We start from the raw sequence: 18,030 nt of genomic DNA on the forward strand, positions 1-18,030 counted from the left end.
GTCTCCTCCTGCTCCTGCTGTCTTGTGCTCCTGCTGTGTCTCCCGTCACCTCCTGCTGTCGTCTCCGTCTCCTCCTGCTGTCTCTCCCGTCACCTCCTGCTGTCGTCTCCGTCTCCTCCTGCTGTCGTCTGCTCCTGCTGTCGTCTCCGTCTCCTCCTGCTGTCGTCTGCTCCTGCTGTCGTCTCCGTCTCCTCCAGCTGTCGTCTCCGTCTCCTCCAGCTGTCGTCTCCGTCTCCTCCTGCTGTCGTCTCCTCCTGCTGTGTCTCTGTCTCCTCCTGCTGTCGTCTCCGTCTCCTCCTGCTGTCGTCTCCTCCTGCTCCTGCTGTCGTCTGCTCCTGCTGTGTCTCTGTCACCTCCTGCTGTGTCTCTGTCACCTCCTGCTGTGTCTCTGTCACCTCCTGCTGTGTCTCCGTCACCTCCTGCTGTGTCTCTGTCTGCTCCACCCTCAGGTCATTTACACGACCAGTCAAAAGTCTGGGTACCTGAAAAATGTCCATGTTTCCGAGAGAAAAGCACATTTTTAGTTCATCAGTCGCCTCAGACTGATCGGGAACACAGAGCGGACGTCGTCTTTCCCTGTCAGAGTCCTTGCAGCCTGGAAAGTTGTGAATAGTAATTAAAATGTAAGATTTAAACACCTGTGTGGCCCTCAGAGGGGCCAGTACGAGCGGCTGCTCCCTGACGATCCTGTACTTCATGGAAACACACAGGACACTCCGGGGCTAGAAGGTGCGTTCAGAGGACACCTACTGTGAAGGGGGGGCGGCGTTATGTTGGGGGGGGTCCACTCATCAAACCTGCGACTTTATCACTTTCTGACGGTCAGGAAGCCTGCTGTAGTCATGGCAACAGCTAAACTGATGACAGAGGGGAAGCGGCGTTCAGAGCAGCTGGTGTTTGAGTGGACACACCATGTGCTTCCAGCGCAGGTCTGAACCCGGAGGCGGAGTCTCCGCATCACTCAGAGCGGTGAACATGTGAGCAGAGGGTGTCGGAGCCTCGGCCCTTATCAGGGCTGAGTCAGAGTGTAGCAGCAGATAAGACTCCGGTATGTTCCTGGCAGCCGCCTCGCCCAGGCTTGTTTGGTCCCTGTCTGACAGAGGCATGATGGGATACCTCCCATCACTGTCACAATGTGGGCACGAGCTCAGCGCCGGTCCCCTGCCAGATAACGCAACACCAGATATCTGCTTCCTGTCAGCTGATCAGAGGCCAGACTCAACAAGCCCAGCTGCTCAGGTGTTTCTGCCTGAACTCCAGGAGAGAGAACCTGATCCAGGCTGCAGCACCAGAGGAGACCAGACTGGATCAGGTCAGACTGCAGAGAGCAGTAATATTTATCCAGATACTATGTTCAAGTACTTCAAACACAGTGTACAGTCTGCTCGGTGGCCCCTGGGCCCCTGGTGCTTCCTCGTTTCTTAGATTCCCACTGAGACCATCAAAGAGTTTCAACATGAGGCAAACGGAACCGGAGTTGATACAAGATGCAGTTTGTGAAAGAGGATTTATCAGCTGCAGCCGAGCGTCAGACAGGTTATCGTCTCTTGGCTCTCGCTGTACTCGGGTCTGAAACTAGTTCATGAGGGGGGACGATTCGTGTTCCACACAGGCCAGGTGGGTTTGGACAGCTTGAAGAAAGTCCGGTTCTGTTTGTCTCAGGTTAAAAACTCTGATGGTCTGAAACATTTCAGAGGGAGTCTAAGAAATGAGGAAACTCTTCACAGCAGCAGAGACTTTCTACAGGCCACACCCCTCCCCCCCCCTCTACAGGCCACACCCCTCCCCCCTCCTCTACAGGCCACGCCCCTTCCCCCTCCTCTACAGGCCACGCCCGCTCCCCTCCTCTACAGGCCACGCCCGCTCCCCTCCTCTACGGGCCACGCCCGCTGCCCCTCCTCTACGGGCCACGCCCGCTGCCCCTCCTCTACAGGCCACGCCCGCTACTCCTCCTCTACAGGCCACGCCCCTCCTCCACCTGCAACCTCCGATCCACAGACTCCACCCTCCTTTCCCCCACTCACCCAGGTACCAAACCTTCCCCATCGCTGTCCCCCATCATAAACCCAGCTGGTTCACCTGTAACGGTCTCAGTCTCACCTGCTTCCTGTTTCCTCTAGTTGATCTTCTTTCTAAATAAAAAATATTGTCATTGTTCTGCGTGTTGATAAAGTGTTTTGTTGCCCGTCGGCCTTGACTTCAGTTCCTGTGTCTGTGTTCCAGAGTGTGAAGAAGCAGCAGTACCGCTTCAGCGTGGTCATGAACGAGCTCCACGCCACCGACAACGTCCCGTACATGGTGACGCTGCTGAGCGTCGTCAACGTCCTGGTGCTGCGAACAGAAGACCTGAGGAAGAGGGACCGACTGAGACGGGAGTTCATCGGTACGTCCACCATCCCTGAGAGTACTGGGCGCAGTACTGGGCGCAGTACGAGAGTAATCATGTGGTACTAACAGTAATACTGTGAGCAGCAGAGGGAACATGAGGACCAGTGAAGCAGCTGAAGTTGGTGGTGGTTGTTGCTATAGGTTCAAATGTAAACCAGGTCTCTGACCACCAACATGTCGTTACAGGTCTGCAGCTGCTGGACCTGCTGCCCAGACTCAGGTACTGGTTCTGGTTCTGGTTCTAATGATCCGTAATCAACATTTCCTTCGGTTCCTGATCCCCGTCTCTCCGTCTGTCTCCAGGGAGACGGAGGACCAGGACCTGAACATCCAGTGCGACGCGTTCGAGGACTCTTTGGCCGAGGACCAGGAGGAGATGGAGCGGCTGTACGGAGGCATCGACATGAGCAGCCACCAGCAGGTCTTCACCTCGCTCTTCACCAAGGTAACGTCCACCTGCAGCAAGACCTCCCTAACCCCACCTCAGACACCACCTCCACCTGCAGCAAGACCTCCCTAACCCCACCTCAGACACCACCTCCACCTGCAGCAAGACCTCCCTAACCCCACCTCAGACACCACCTCCACCTGCAGCAAGACCTCCCTAACCCCACCTCAGACACCACCTCCACCTGCAGCAAGACCTCCCTAACCCCACCTCAGACACCACCTCCACCTGCAGCAACACCTCCCTAACCCCACCTCAGACACCACCTCCACCTGCAGCAAGACCTCCCTAACCCCACCTCAGACACCACCTCCACCTGCAGCAAGACCTCCCTAACCCCACCTCAGACACCACCTCCACCAGCAGCAAGACCTCTAAACTAAGCTCCTCTCTGGACTCGTCCTGAGGTTTTCGTACAACCCGGTTCTCTGCAGCTGTGAGAACCCAGAACAAACCTTCAGCTTTAGTTTCAATAAACGGATCAAACTGAAACGACGACATCATGATGCTGAATGTTAAACATGTGAAGTGACGCTCTGTCAGCAAGACGACAAGCAAACTACTTTTAAAAAGCTCGTATGGGACCTCCCCCTCCTCCCCCCTTACCTGGTATTGGACCTCCCCCCTTACCCAACACCAACCCTCCACCCATCAGCTCTTACAATGAAAAAAGCATCCACCTGCCAAACATCTAAAATCCTGTGACCTCCAGCCGTAAAACTAAACCTCTAAACTAAGCGTCTCTCTGGACTCGTCCTGAGGTTTTCGTACAACCCGGTTCTCTGCAGCTGTGAGAACCCAGAACAAACCTTCAGTTTTAGTTTCAATAAACGGATCAAACTGAAACGACGACATCATGATGCTGAATGTTAAACGTATGAAGTGACGCTCTGTCAGCAAGACGACAAGCAAACTACTTTTAAAAAGCTCGTTTTCTGAATGGAGTTTGGTTTGATCGGAGCTCTGCTAACCTGTTTCTCAGTAAAGTTCATCGACCGCTATAATCCAGTGAACCCACAGGTAGTCCAGCCTCCTCTCTTTCCTCCCAGCAGCCTCCTGCTGTGTCGCTCTGTGTTAACATGAAGTCGTCTTAGCGTGGACTTTGTATGTGACCGCGCCCGACGCTCAGCTTGCATTTGGTCTGAGCTTCAGCATCGCTGCAGAGACCTGCACCTGTAAAACGTCCAGATAAGAACTTTATTAATCCGCCGTAGAGGAAATTTAGGTCAACATAGCAGCACAAGGAAGAACAGATGCAGTATTGTAGATGTATTAACACTCTATTTATACTAATACAGACTGTCCGTCTCTCTGTCCCCCCTCCCCGTCCAGGTGTCCAGCAGCCCGTCCTCGGTCCACCTGCTGTCCATCCTTCAGGCCTTGCTGCTGGTGGATCCGGACCGAGCTGAGGTCTGGTCGGCTCTGGAGATGCTGGCTGACAGGGCCACCCTGCTGTCCCAGGACTGTAAGTCCAGATTCACACTCTCCTCTCCACTGTTGCTGAAGCATTAGGGTCCAGACCTGATCTGGTCCATTCTGCTGGGGCAGGTTGGGTCTGTTCAGATCAAGTCTCTCTTATTTGAAAATTAATTTATGGAAGTGAGCGTCGGGAATGGTTTCCACCGTTCCAAGATAATTTGGACCTACTTTTAAATATGTAGTTTCAAACGGGGGCGAGCTGGTCCTACCTGCTGTCCGAGATCCTGTCTCTGTGCTCTGCCTGTCCCCGAGTGATCCGGGCCTGATCTCAGACTCTGTGTGTTGTAGCTGACGTAGATTCTGCCGACCGTCTGCTGGAGAGGCTCCTCCCACGCAAGGCCCTCGCAGCCAATCACAAGGTCCGAACCATCGACAGGGCGGTACAGACTCAACTACCGGACAGTCCTCCCAGCCAATCAGAGCCCTCCCTCAAAGATGCCTCGACAGCTTCTTCTCAGGGACCCCCATCTGCTCCTCCTGCCCCCTCACCTGGTGTAGCAGCTCCTCCTCCCCCTCCTCCTCCCCCTCCTCCCCCTTTACCTGGTATGGGACCTCCTCCTCCACCTCCTCCCCCTCCTCCCCCCTTACCCGGTATGGGACCTCCACCTCCTCCCCCCTTACCCGGTACACCTCCTCCCCCTCCTCCCCCCTTACCCGGTATGGGACCTCCCCCTCCTCCAGGTGACTGCATCGTAGCCCAGTCGGTTCGGGGTCTGGGCAGCTCGTACTCCAGACCCGCCCCCTGCCCCACCCTCCGTATGAAGAAACTGAACTGGCAGAAACTCCCGTCCAGAGCGGCGACAGGTCAGTGAGGTTTTGACTTTCCTGTAGTCCGTCCCGTGCGGACCGTGTCTGATTCAGAACTCTGGTCTTGACATGGACCCAGTGAAAATGTTTTGTCTCTGCAGCCCATCAGTCCTTGTGGACGTCGACACCTGCGGACTCTGTGGAACCGGATTACTGCACCATCGAGCAGCTCTTCAGTCTTCCTCCAACTGAGACCAAGACCAGGGTCCAAACCAAGACCGAGCCCAAAGAGGTACCTGCAGATCCAATGTAGGGACATGTCCCCAGCTGTGGGGGCGGCCAGTGAACGTCTCCTTCTGTTCCCTTCATCCACAGATTTCCTTCATTGACGCCAAGAAAAGCCTCAACATCAACATCTTCCTGAAGCAGTTCAAGTGGTGAGTCGGCCTTTCAGCCAATAGGAACACATCTCTGCAGTGACATCACACTAAGGAGACTGGGACAGGTGATCTGGTTTAATGTAGTGGCGATGTAGCTGCAGTTTCTAACGTCCTCCACCTGTCCCTCACCTGTCCTCCTGTCTCACCTGCTTCCTGTCTGTCTCTCCTGCAGTTCCCATGAAGACTTTGTGTCTCTGATCCGGAGAGGAGACAGGTCCAAGTTTGATGTGGAGGTCCTGAAACAGTTGACCAAACTGCTGCCGGAGAAACATGAGGTCACCTGTCCTACCTGTTACCTGTCATGGACCTGTCCTTTAGTTGTCTCTGCTGTCCTACGTGTCCGTCACGTCTCATCTTGACCTGTTCTTTTCATGATGTACCTTCATTTCACCTCAGCCTCACCTGTTGTTTGTCCTTTTCTACCTTCGTTTTCTGGTCAACCTGTCCTTCACCTGTCTCCCCTGTCCTTTTTCTGTCCTAAATGTCCTTCACCTTTCTCCCCTGTACTTTTTCTGTCCTAAATGTCCTTCACCTGTCTCCCCTGTCCTTTTTCTGTCCTAAATGTCTTTCACCTGTCTCCCCGGTCCTTTTTCTGTCCTAAATGTCCTTCACCTTTCTCCCCTGTACTTTTTCTGTCCTAAATGTCTTTCACCTGTCTCCCCGGTCCTTTTTTTGTCCTAAATGTCCTTCACCTGTCTCCCCTGTACTTTTTTTGTCCTAAATGTCCTTCACCTGTCTCCCCTGTCCTTTTTCTGATCAAATGTCTTTCACCTGTCTCCCCGGTCCTTTTTCTGTCCTAAATGTCCTTCACCTTTCTCCCCTGTACTTTTTCTGTCCTAAATGTCCTTCACCTGTCTCCCCGGTCCTTTTTCTGTCCTAAATGTCCTTCACCTGTCTCCCCGGTCCTTTTTCTGTCCTAAATGTCCTTCACCTGTCTCGCCTGCAATGTACTTGTTCCACCTGTGCTGCACCTTTGTCTTTTCTAACCCCACCTGTCCCTCACCTGTGCTTAGGTAGAGAACCTGAAATCTTACCAGGCAGACCGGGACAAGTTGTCCTCGGCGGATCAGTTTTACCTGCAGCTGCTGGACGTCCCCAGGTAAGAGAACAGCGCCGTCTGCAGCTGGTCAGTATTTAGTTAGTGAGCTGCAGCCTGGTGAGCTGATGAACCTGCAGTGACTCTGACGGGCAGCTCAAACAACCACCTCCTGCTGATCACAGTGTGTCCTCTGGTGCTGTCTCTCTGTCTCCCCGTCTCTCTCCCTGTTTGTCTGTCTCCCTGTTTGTCTGTCTCCCTGTCCGTCTCCCTGTCTGTCTCTCTGTCTGTCCGTCTCCCTCTCTGTCTGTCTGTCTCTCTCTCTGTCCGTCTCTCTGTCTGTCTCCCTGTTTGTCCGTCTCCCTGTCTGTTTCCCTGTCTCTTTGTTTGTCTCTCTGTCTCCCTGTCTGTCTGTCTCTCTGTCTCCCTGTCCGTCCGTCTGTCTCTCTGTCTGTCCGTCTCCCTGTCCGTCCCTGTCTGTCTCCCCGTCTCTCTCCCCGTCTCTCTCCCCGTCTCTCTCCCCGTCTCTCTCTCCGTCTCCCTGTCCGTCTCCCTGTCCGTCTCTGTCTGTCTTCCTGTCTGTCTGTCTCTCTGTCTGTCCGTCTCCCTGTCTGTCTCCCTGTCTGTCCGTCTCCCTGTCTGTCTCTCTGTCTGTCCGTCTCCCTGTCTGTCTCTCTGTCTGTCCGTCTCCCTGTCTGTCTCTCGGTCTGTCCGTCTCCCTGTCTCTCTCCCTGTCCGTCTCCCTGTCCGTCTGTCCGTCTCCCTGTCTGTCTCTCTGTCTGTCCGTCTCCCTGTCTGTCTCTTGGTCTGTCCGTCTCCCTGTCCGTCTCTCTGTCTGTCCGTCTCCCTGTCTGTCTCTTGGTCTGTCCGTCTCCCTGTCCGTCTCCCTGTCTTCCTGTCCGTCTCCCTGTCTGTCTACCTGTCTCTGTCTGTCCTCTGTGTTGCAGCTACTCTCTGAGGATCGAGTGCATGTTGCTGTGTGAGGAGAGCAGCTGTGTGCTGGAGACCCTGAAGCCCAAAGCTGAGCTGCTGGACCGAGCCTGCCAGAGTCAGTACTCACACTAAGTACTCACTAAATACTGAATACACACATTAAGTACTCACACTAAGTACACACACTAAGTACTCACTAAATACTGAATACACACATTAAGTACACACACTGAGTACTCACACTAAGTACTCACTAAATACTGAATACACACATTAAGTACTCACACTAAGTACACACACTGAGTACTCACATTAAGTACTCACTAAATACTGAATACACACATTAAGTACTCACACTAAGTAAACACACTAAGTACTCACATTAAGTATTCACTAAATACTGAATACACACATTAAGTACTCACACTAAGTACACACACTGAGTACTCACTAAATATACAATCCACACACTAAGTACACACACTAAGTACACACATTAAGTACACACACTAAGTACTCACATTAAGTACTCACTAAATACACAATCCTCACACTAAGTACTCACATTAAGTACTCACTAAATACACAATCCTCACACTAAGTACTCACATTAAGTACTCACTAAATACACAATCCACACCTTAAACACAGGTGGATGACATCAGGTCAGGTCTGTCTCCAGGACACACAGGTAGAGGACGTTCAGCTCAACCTTTTCATTTGACTGAAGTGAAACTAGGGCTGAACAGTTAATCACAATTTAATCAAACCCCTTTATGGCCGACTGAAGTTTTCAAATCACAGAGGTGCAGTATTTGTTAGAGGTGATTTAAAATAAAGTACTGCAGAGATGTCCTGGCCTTAACAGACTTATAAACAAATCTTTGGTGCAGATCCTCGTTCACACCTGAACTCATCTTAATAAGTCTTTCAGTGAAAATGAGAATAATGAAACATAAATTTCCTGAAACATCACAAATCTTGTCACACTATCAGTCAAAATAATCACAATAATCAACCTTTCTGAAAGGTGTTTCTGTTTTTCTGGAGCGTCAGGTTGTGATACTTTATTATATTTATTATTAATATGTGTGATGTATTAATAATGAACTCTAGAAACTCTGCACAGCTTCCAGTGGCCATCGTAGTCGTTCTGTTCATTGTTTTTGACACTTCAGTTCTTTTATGGCTTGTTGGATGAAACTGTATCTGTGTCTTAATGGACCTGTAGCGCCTCCCAGAGGGCAGCAGGGTGACAGTGTGGCTGCCTGGGTGGGATGAGTCCTGGATGATGTTTGTGGCCCGGCAGAGACATTAGGATCTGGATATGGTGAGAGAGGGCAGCTGTGTGTTGGTGATGTCCTGAGCTGGTCCAATAACTCTAATCTAATAATAAGAGCCTTGTTGTCAGCCTCAGTGCAGCTTGTGAACCACACAACAGAACCTCTGTAAAAGGAAACCAGCAGCTTCTGACACAGGTTCAGATCTTCAGTGCCCTGCTGAGCCTTTTTCACAAGCGTGGTAGTGTTAACGGTCCATCTGAGGTCCTCAGAGATTTGTGTGCCCAGGAGTTTGTTGCTGACTCACTCGACCATGACCACTCTGATCTATAGAGGAGCGTATTCTTCTTCCTCCTACAGTCAATTATCAGTTCTTTTGTTTGGAGGGGTTGAGCACCAGGTTGTTAATGTGGCACCATGCAGTCAGTTTCTGGACTTCAACCCTGTAGGCAGACTCATCGATGTTTTAATGAAGAATGAAATGTCATTTTAATGTTTGATTCTTGAAATCTTTTTTGTCTTGTCTTCAGGTGTGATGGAGAGCGCTCGTCTGCCCAGCTTCTGTAAACTCATCCTCAGTGTTGGAAACTTTCTCAACTACGTGAGAATCTTCACACAATATAATGACTCTGTGCACCAGAGGTCTAATCTGAAAACATGTCATGTGACCAACATGTCTGATCTGATGTCACTTCTTCTTATGTGATGTCATCCTATCAGGGGACTCACACCGGGAACGCTGAGGGTTTTAAGATCAGCACTCTGCTCAAACTGACAGAAACCAAAGCCAACAAGTCCAGAATCACACTGCTGCACCACATCCTGCAGGTATCACACTGCTTTCACTGCTGCTCACACTGCTCACACCGTTCACACTGCTCACACCGTTCACACCGTTCACACTGCTTTCACTGCTTTCACTGCTGCTCACACTGCTCACACCGTTCACACTGCTTTCACTGCTGCTCACACCGTTCACACTGCTTTCACTGCTGCTCACACTGCTCACACCGTTCACACCGCTCACACCGCTCACTCCGCTCACACCGCTCACTCCGCTCACACCGCTCACTCCGTTCACACTGCTTTCACTGCTGCTCACACTGCTCACACCGTTCACACCGCTCACACTGCTCACTCCGTTCACACTGCTTTCACTGCTGCTCACTCCGTTCACACTGCTTTCACTGCTGCTCACACTGCTCACACCGTTCACACCGTTCACACTGCTTTCACTGCTTTCACTGCTGCTCACACTGCTCACACCGTTCACACCGCTCACACTGCTCACTCCGTTCACACTGCTTTCACTGCTGCTCACACTGCTCACACAGTTCACACTGCTCACACTGCTCACACCGCTCACACCGTTCACACTGCTTTCACTGCTGCTCACACTGCTCACACCGTTCACACTGCTCACACCGTTCACACTGCTTTCACTGCTCACACTGCTGCACCACATCCTGCAGGTATCACACTGCTTTCACTGCTGCTCACACCGTTCACACCGTTCACACCGCTCACACCGTTCACACTGCTTTCACTGCTTTCACTGCTGCTCACACCGTTCACACTGCTCACACTGCTCACACTGCTCACACCGTTCATACCGCTCACACCGTTCACACTGCTTTCACTGCTCACACTGCTGCACCACATCCTGCAGGTATCACACTGCTGCACCACATCCTGCAGGTATCACACTGCTTTCACTGCTGCTGCTCACACTGTTTTCACTGCTGCTGCTCACACTGTTTTCACACTGCTGCTCACACTGCTTTCACACTGCTACTCACACTGCTACTCACACTGCTGCTCACACTGCTGCTCACACTGCTGCACCACATCCTGCAGGTATCACACTGCTTTCACTGCTGCTGCTCACACTGCTGCTCACACTGCTGCTCACACTGCTTTCACACTGCTACTCACACTGCTGCTCACACTGCTGCACCACATCCTGCAGGTATCACACTGCTTTCACTGCTGCTGCTCACACTGCTTTCACTGCTGCTGCTCACACTGTTTTCACACTGCTGCTCACACTGCTGCTCACACTGCTACTCACACTGCTACTCACACTGCTGCTCACACTGCTGCACCACATCCTGCAGGTATCACACTGCTTTCACTGCTGCTGCTCACACTGCTGCTCACACTGCTGCTCACACTGCTGCTCACACTGCTGCTCACACTGCTGCTCACACTGCTGCTCACACTGCTTTCACACTGCTACTCACACTGCTGCTCACACTGCTGCACCACACTGCTTTCACTGCTGCTGCTCACACTGCTTTCACTGCTGCTGCTCACACTGCTGCTCACACTGCTTTCACACTGCTACTCACACTGCTGCTCACACTGCTGCACCACATCCTGCAGGTATCACACTACTTTCACACTGCTGCTCACACTGCTTTCACACTGCTTTTACTAAAGAGCCCCAGCGGCCTGACTGAACCCTCCTCAATGATAACTCCTGGAATTGTTTCAATGACTCCTGGAACCTTTTTAATAAACCTGTCACTTTCCTCCATGCAGTGGGTCCTGCTGCTGCAGCTCGTCATTAAAGTGTTATTATAACTCAGCTGTTGTCTGTGTGATTGACAGGAGGCGGAGCTGAACCATTCGGACCTGCTGAACCTGCCGGATGATATGGAGATCTGTGACAAGGCTGCTGGGTAAACGGATGAAAGACTCAACTCTATAGATTTCTGTTCTTTTTGTTGAAACAGGCGAGGGGTTGGAGAACGTCTTCGACTTCAGATGCCAGACACTTGATTTAAAGTCAGGCATCTGTTGAATGTAGGTAAAAACCTCCCTCGCGGTGAAGAACTGAAGCACTCAGAGACTTTTAAAATTTAACAACTAAGTATGACCGAGTACACGACTTTAGTAGGCATCGGATTCATCAGTGGTTCTTCCACCAATCAGCCTTAACTTAGTGAACACTGCCAGGTGAAGTAAGTAACCCTGATTATCTCATCACCATGGCACCTGTCAGCGGGTGGGATCTATCAGGCAGCAGGTGAACATGACGTCCTCATAGTTGATGTGTCAGAAGGAGTCCAAGGAGACGCTGTGAACCGGCGACAGGGTCGTGCATGTAGGTGGGGAGTGAAGGCCGTGTGGTCTGATCCAACAGACGAGCTGCTGTGGGTCAAACTGCTGAAGAACTGCCGATGCTGGTTCTGATAGAAGTCAGAACACACAGAGGAGTCCAGACCACGACGGGGCTGGTGGTCTTAATGTTCTGGCTGATGGGTGAACGTGTTTAAATGAAGGTGAAGCAGATGTGTGTTTGTGTCTGCAGGATGAATCTGGAGTCGATTCAGTCTGAAACCAACTCTGTGATCAAACGGCTGAAAAACTGTGAGATGAAAGTTTCTTCTTCCTCTGAGGACCTGAAGGATCAGTACCTGTCTGCCCTACAGGTACAGCAGTCCAGTCCAGACTGCGCCCCCTGCAGGACGGGCTCTGCCTCTCAGGATTCACTAACACACAACATGTCCAGACTGTTCTGTGGCAGAATCCTTTACCTGTCGTCTTCTTCTTCTGTGGTGTTCTCAGGTGAACCTGCGGGCGTTTGAGCAGCTGCAGCAGCTGCTGTCCTCTCTGGAGGACAAGAAGACGGATCTGTCCGGCTACCTGTGTGAGGACAACAGCAGCTTCTCCATCGACGAACTCTTCAGCACCATCAAGACCTTCAGGGGCCTGTTCCTCAGAGCCATCAAGGTCAGCAGCCAATCAGAGAGCAGTGTCAGCAGCAAGTTCTATGATTCTCTCTTAGAATATTTATTTATGTTATTACAGTTGTATATAAAATTATTATATGTATATATGAGTAAAGTAATGACGTTGTCGCTGATGCTGATTGGTCCGTCAGGAGAACGAGAGCATTCGGCAGCTGGAGCAGAAGAGGAAGAAGCAGGAGGAGGACAGGAAACTCAGAGGAGACACCACCACCAAGATCGGTGAGTCATGCGCTTACGCTCAGCGACCTCCGACCCCGGCAGGTCACCTGACTCTGGTGCGATCTGACCAATCGCGAGGCGAGCGCTGGGCGCAGTGCGATTACATAGAAAGTCGATGCAAAGACACGCAGAGACGATTTCCTTGCGTGCAGGACGCGGCATTGTGAAGTACACCATCATGCAAATATTCATGTCCTCCGAGTTTACTTCTTTAATTTCTGGGATTTAAACGTAGATTAATCGTCACTGGAGCTTCTGAGCAGCGAGCTGTTCTGAGGGACGACTTCATATTTCATATCAACAGGAGGCTGCTGGGAGAAAAGAGAGTTTAGACACACGTCTTCTGAACTCACAGGTACTTCTGTCTCCTGAGTATGAAACAGGTTAGCAGAGCCCCGATCAAACCAAACTCCATTCAGAAAACGAGCTTTTTAAAAGTAGTTTGCTGACAGACAGATCAGCATCAGGATGTCGTCTGAAGGTTTGTTCTGGGTTCTCACAGCTGCAGAGAACCGGGTCGTGTTTATTCACATAAACTCCCGTTTTACTCGACTACTCCAGCATTCAAACTCAGGCGAGTCACGTGACGTGAAGATTACATTTGGTCCGTTAGGGCTCGTTAGAGTTCCTGTTCTTTAAGCTCCAGGACCAGATCCTGCAGAGCCCTCTGACCAAGTCTCTGTCCTCCAGTCAGGAAGGACGTGTCCAACCAGAGCGAAGGCTGCATCATCGACAACCTGCTGGCTGAGATCAGGAAGGGCCACAACCTGAAGAAGACCAGACCCCAAGCTGAGAGGAGCCCCAGAGTCCACGGTGAGGATTGTGGTGGACTGAGGTGGACTTGAGTCTCTAGCAGTGAATCTGGGTTTGACTGTTTTGCTGTTGTTGTCAGATCATCCCGGGGTCATGCAGAGGTCGCTGGCTGTGGACCAGCCGGACTCGTCTGTCTCCAGCCAATCGGAGAAGCCGGCAGAACCACCAGAGACGGGCCAGATCCCCACGGAGCCACCAGGTGAAACAAGACCAGAACCAGGGCCAGCTGAGACTGAAGGAGGCCGCCCAGAGACTCAAAACCCCTCTGAACCCTCCACCAGTACTACTGCTGCTGCTGACACCGACGGGGACCAGAGCCGGACCAGAGCCCAGGACTCTGAGGTGGACCCAGAGACCAGAGTCAGCGGTCCAGGAGGGGAGGAGGAGGTGCCGCTCCAACCAGAGGAGTCCGGAGACGAGAAAGTAAACAGGAGCGAGGAGTCCACGCCTGAAGTGATCAACGGGAGCACAACCCAACACAGCCAAGATCCAGCATCTGGTCCAGGCGAAGCAGCAGGGTCCAGGATCGAAGCAGCAGGGTCCAGGATCAGCTCAGCAGGTACAGAGCTGTGGTGTTCAGTGGATCCGTCAGCAGAGGGCGCCGACAGCTTCACAACTCAGTGACATTCACTGCAGTTTGTAGATACATGTACTGCGAACGGGGTTCAGGCCGGGAGGAAGATCATAATAGATTCTATTTATTAATTAACAAAGTGCAAAGTGAGAGAACAGAAGACAAATCTAAAATACTCCCCTGTGCCTTCAGACAGCATCACGTCCTCCAGTTAGAGAGACAGAAGTTTAATTAATTATTGCTAACGTGTTTCGTTATGAGACCTCAGCAAGGTCACATGACATCATGCACTTCAAAGAACAGCTGATCAGCTCGTGGTGGATTTGTGAGCTAGAGAGTGTGAAGCCTCAGAACATGACTGGAGGATCCGCCTCTTTTTAAACTCTGATCCTGATTTGTGGATTTGTTTTACATGTTTAAGATAAATATTTTTGTGGAGTCAATTATTTATAAAATGACTCCGTAGCCCCTCCACAGTTTATACGTATATCTCACGTAACGATGAAACGGGTTTTCCTCTGGACAAAATAAGAGAAACACCTGCAGTATGACTCATTAAAACTTCCTGAAGGAGGATTTAGAAGTTGTTCCTAATTAACTGTTCCCTCCTCTCTGAGGTGGTTTCACTGATTCAAAGTCCTCGTTTAAAAATGTTTGATCTGAAGTGAGTTGATAATAATGTTGGTCCACAGTATCCAGGTTTCTGATGCTCTCATCGTCTGAGACCAGGGCCTGTTTCAGAAAGCGGGTTTATGAAAACTCTGAGTAAGATGAGGGAAAACGTCTAAAACTTTTACATTACAAAAACAATCATTAATAGGCCGACTGAGTCGGACTGTCACAGGTCCACGAGGAGCCTGAACTGTCTGATCTGTTCCATTAATCTTTTCATCTTCAGTTATTGCCACCGGCCTGTAGCTGTTTAAAATGAAGGAGAATTCAGCTCTTTATCATTCATTAAGGAAACTCCAGTCTGGTAAATAATGAATGAGCAGCGCTGTATAAAATGTAATAATGTTAACGTATCGATCCTCCACTCCTGCTTTTTTGAGCCAATCATGGTCCGCGTTGGCAGCGTTCATATTTCTAGCTCCACCCGATTAAAATGGAGGCTCTGCCTTTATTTAGCCGTTGCCATGGTGAACCGTAGTATCGGAGCTCCATTGATGAGGATTTTCATCCTCACGCACGCGTTTCCATCAGGCTCAACATACTCAGAGCTGACTGAACTGATTCTGATTGGCTGTTCTGAAACAGAAAACTCGGAGTCTGACAGCTCAGAGTTCAGGTTTACACTCAGAGTTTTTTAAACCTGCTTTCTGAAACGGGACCCTGGATCAGGTGCTGACAGGCCACAGGGTCCAGGTTGTGTAAACGCACTCAGTGTTTTTGACTGCAACACAGGAGGGAATTTCACAATAAAAGCGTTGTGCTGATGATGTACATGTCCATGTGTCTTGAAACCAACCAATCAGTGTGTGTTTGACCTGCAGGAGCCGACGACGGGTCCAAGCGGTCCAAACATAAGAAGGGATGTGTGTCGCAGTGAGGTAAGTTCTTATGGTCGACCCATCCTGGACCGGTCCGTGCTGCTGTCTGCTGGTCTGGAGGTGAATCCTTCAGACGAGCAGACTGCAGGGACAGGAAACAGGAAGTTCGGTCTGAGAGGCTGAATTCAGGGCAGAGTAACATACCGTCTCCCTGTGATGATTCTTCAGCTCTTATTTTGTAATGTTTTGTTTCCTGCTGATTTCTTCTTCTGTGGTTCCAGATGTGCGGAGGAGAACTCGTCTCCACAGCAACGGGACTGAATCCATCCACAGGAAGAGAAACGTGTTAAAAAAATAAAATCTGAACTGACTTAAACCGTTTTTTCTGTCTACCTGCGCTGACAGGTGTGACCTCGCTTCCTGTTCGATAAACCCCTCCCACACGTCAACCACTGTGGAAACTCGATTGATCCATCAACAGGAAATTGATCGGCAACTATTCGGTCAATTGTTTTTGTGAGAAAAACAAACAACAGAGGAGCGTTTCTTTTTATATTTTCATCGTTCGTTTTCAGTTTTTAACTGTTTAAAGACGTCGACTAGGGTTGAAGAGTCGTGCGAAACATTTACATGTGTTCATATATATCATTAAATATAATTAAATATCATTAAATATTGTTAAATGTTGTTGTTGTTGTCATGTAGGTGAAGGACTGAGTCTGTTTGGGTCAGTCTGTTCTGGATGTTTGTTAGACGAGAGAGGAACTCTTTATTCAAGTTTATTTTGAGCGGAAAAAAAGATTTCTGAAAACGCTGCAGAGTTGCAGCAGAAACACTTCAGATCAAACATTTTTAAATGAGGACTTTGTTATTCAAACTTTTCAAATTAAAAGCTGAAACTGATCCACTTTGTGTGTCATGTTTTTATATCCCCCCATACCTGAACAGGGTCACATGGTTTAATGTTCAAGCTGCTCAGTTTTAGCTACAGAGTGAAGCGTCTCACGTCTATAAGATCTTTGTTGGGAGTTGCACATGCTCAGTACCTAGTTAAAGGCTACTAGCCAATCAGAAGCAGAGTAGGGCGGGTCCTGACAAGCCGTACATGTTAGAGCCCGAGTCTTATCCAGAACCAGCTTCAGAACCTGGACTGGATCAAGAGTTTGAGAGCTGTAACAGGTTTTACCGGAGCTCCGTCTCCACATCAATCACAGCTTCGTGTCCTCTGACGGTAGCTGTTCTTTACAGAGTAGAGCAAAGAAATATATCAGAGGGAATGAAGTGAATTTATATCTGAAGCAGGAACCTGAAGGCAGCAGCTTGGATTATGTATCCAGGAGCAGAGAGGAGCATCAGGCGAGATGGATTCTGTCTGCTTCACATGTTTGTTGGACCGTTCAGTTCGTTTTGCCTGCAGAGACTCTGAAACTTTCTTCACTAGTGATGATGATGTGTTTTTCTGTTTCAGGCTGACAGAAGCAAAACAAACCGGTAAAAGATTCATAAAACAACGTCCACCTCAGACAGAAGAGACGAGTCAGCCTGTCGGTGTTCGGTTCAAAGGGCAACTTATTATCAAGAAAGCAGAACGTGACCGCGTCCGAAGCTGCCCTGAAGATTCAGATTCTTTTTGTTTATTCCACCATGTGAGTCAGATTCATGTAACTTCAGCCCCCCGCAGAGGCTCTACACCTGAACAGTAGTCGGTCCACATCATAAAGCAAATAACAAATAGTGTTATCTTACCGTGAAGCGGCCCTGAGATCTAGAGCAGCGTGCAGCAACCGGTTTGTTTAAAAACCCATCAGCTGACGGAACAAACGATCACTAATGTCTGTTTGATTCCTCCTCCCTGATGGCAGAAGCTGAAACTCTAAACTCTCTTCATAAACACGCCGGGGTCTTTCTCGGCGGCGTCTTGTTAACCGCGCTGAGATTACCAAACAGCAGATCACTGCAGAAGTTAATACTGACGTTTTCAGAAGAGATCCTTCGGTGCTAAAACCCTCGACTTCCTCAAGAAAAACGGTCTCTGGTCGGCCTTTTTACAGACGGAGTCAGCGTTGGCATCAAAAGTCAATTTATCATCTCTACGGCGCTGCCGCTGACCACAGGAGGGTTTCTGCAGAACTCCACCAGCATCTCTTCGAGACACGGAGTTGCGGAGTCCTGGTCCATGGCCCACCTCATGGTCCTGCAGGAGGCTGACAGTCACAGAGGCATCTGCAATCATGAACCTGGACTTCAGCGTACTCTGGCTGTCACCGTAAAGGCCTGAACTCCCGGGGGGGTCCTGTAGAACACATCAGGGCCTGAGACAGCGTGTCATCAACACAGCTTCTCTGAAATCAGAATCCCTTCAGGACCTGGACGCCTCCAGGGCTTTGAGGCGAGCAGGAAAGCAGCTGACCCCCCCCCCCCCCTC

The 18,030-nt window shown here is 50.3% G+C and overlaps 1 protein-coding gene across 2 annotated transcripts in view; it reads left to right on the forward strand.

The window, feature by feature from the left end:
* The window catches only part of LOC123977660 (inverted formin-2-like), a 33,097-nt gene extending 16,589 nt beyond the window's left edge, over nucleotides 1-16,508 (forward strand). For both annotated transcript variants that reach the window (XM_046060544.1, XM_046060545.1), the window contains exons 5-24: nucleotides 2,224-2,383; nucleotides 2,575-2,608; nucleotides 2,692-2,833; nucleotides 4,169-4,301; nucleotides 4,604-5,119; nucleotides 5,224-5,354; nucleotides 5,438-5,499; nucleotides 5,675-5,777; nucleotides 6,516-6,601; nucleotides 7,486-7,586; nucleotides 9,282-9,352; nucleotides 9,472-9,579; nucleotides 11,365-11,435; nucleotides 12,068-12,188; nucleotides 12,325-12,489; nucleotides 12,641-12,728; nucleotides 13,419-13,541; nucleotides 13,621-14,100; nucleotides 15,609-15,665; nucleotides 15,887-16,508. In XM_046060544.1, coding sequence (XP_045916500.1) covers nucleotides 2,224-2,383; nucleotides 2,575-2,608; nucleotides 2,692-2,833; nucleotides 4,169-4,301; nucleotides 4,604-5,119; nucleotides 5,224-5,354; nucleotides 5,438-5,499; nucleotides 5,675-5,777; nucleotides 6,516-6,601; nucleotides 7,486-7,586; nucleotides 9,282-9,352; nucleotides 9,472-9,579; nucleotides 11,365-11,435; nucleotides 12,068-12,188; nucleotides 12,325-12,489; nucleotides 12,641-12,728; nucleotides 13,419-13,541; nucleotides 13,621-14,100; nucleotides 15,609-15,664 — 2,751 coding nt within the window. In that variant the 3' untranslated portion in view covers nucleotide 15,665; nucleotides 15,887-16,508. The remainder of the gene's footprint in view (nucleotides 1-2,223; nucleotides 2,384-2,574; nucleotides 2,609-2,691; nucleotides 2,834-4,168; nucleotides 4,302-4,603; nucleotides 5,120-5,223; nucleotides 5,355-5,437; nucleotides 5,500-5,674; nucleotides 5,778-6,515; nucleotides 6,602-7,485; nucleotides 7,587-9,281; nucleotides 9,353-9,471; nucleotides 9,580-11,364; nucleotides 11,436-12,067; nucleotides 12,189-12,324; nucleotides 12,490-12,640; nucleotides 12,729-13,418; nucleotides 13,542-13,620; nucleotides 14,101-15,608; nucleotides 15,666-15,886) is intronic.
* Nucleotides 16,509-18,030: the final 1,522 nt, after the last annotated feature.

Source organism: Micropterus dolomieu, linkage group LG10, assembly GCF_021292245.1.
Source record: "Micropterus dolomieu isolate WLL.071019.BEF.003 ecotype Adirondacks linkage group LG10, ASM2129224v1, whole genome shotgun sequence".
NCBI lineage: Eukaryota > Metazoa > Chordata > Actinopteri > Centrarchiformes > Centrarchidae > Micropterus > Micropterus dolomieu.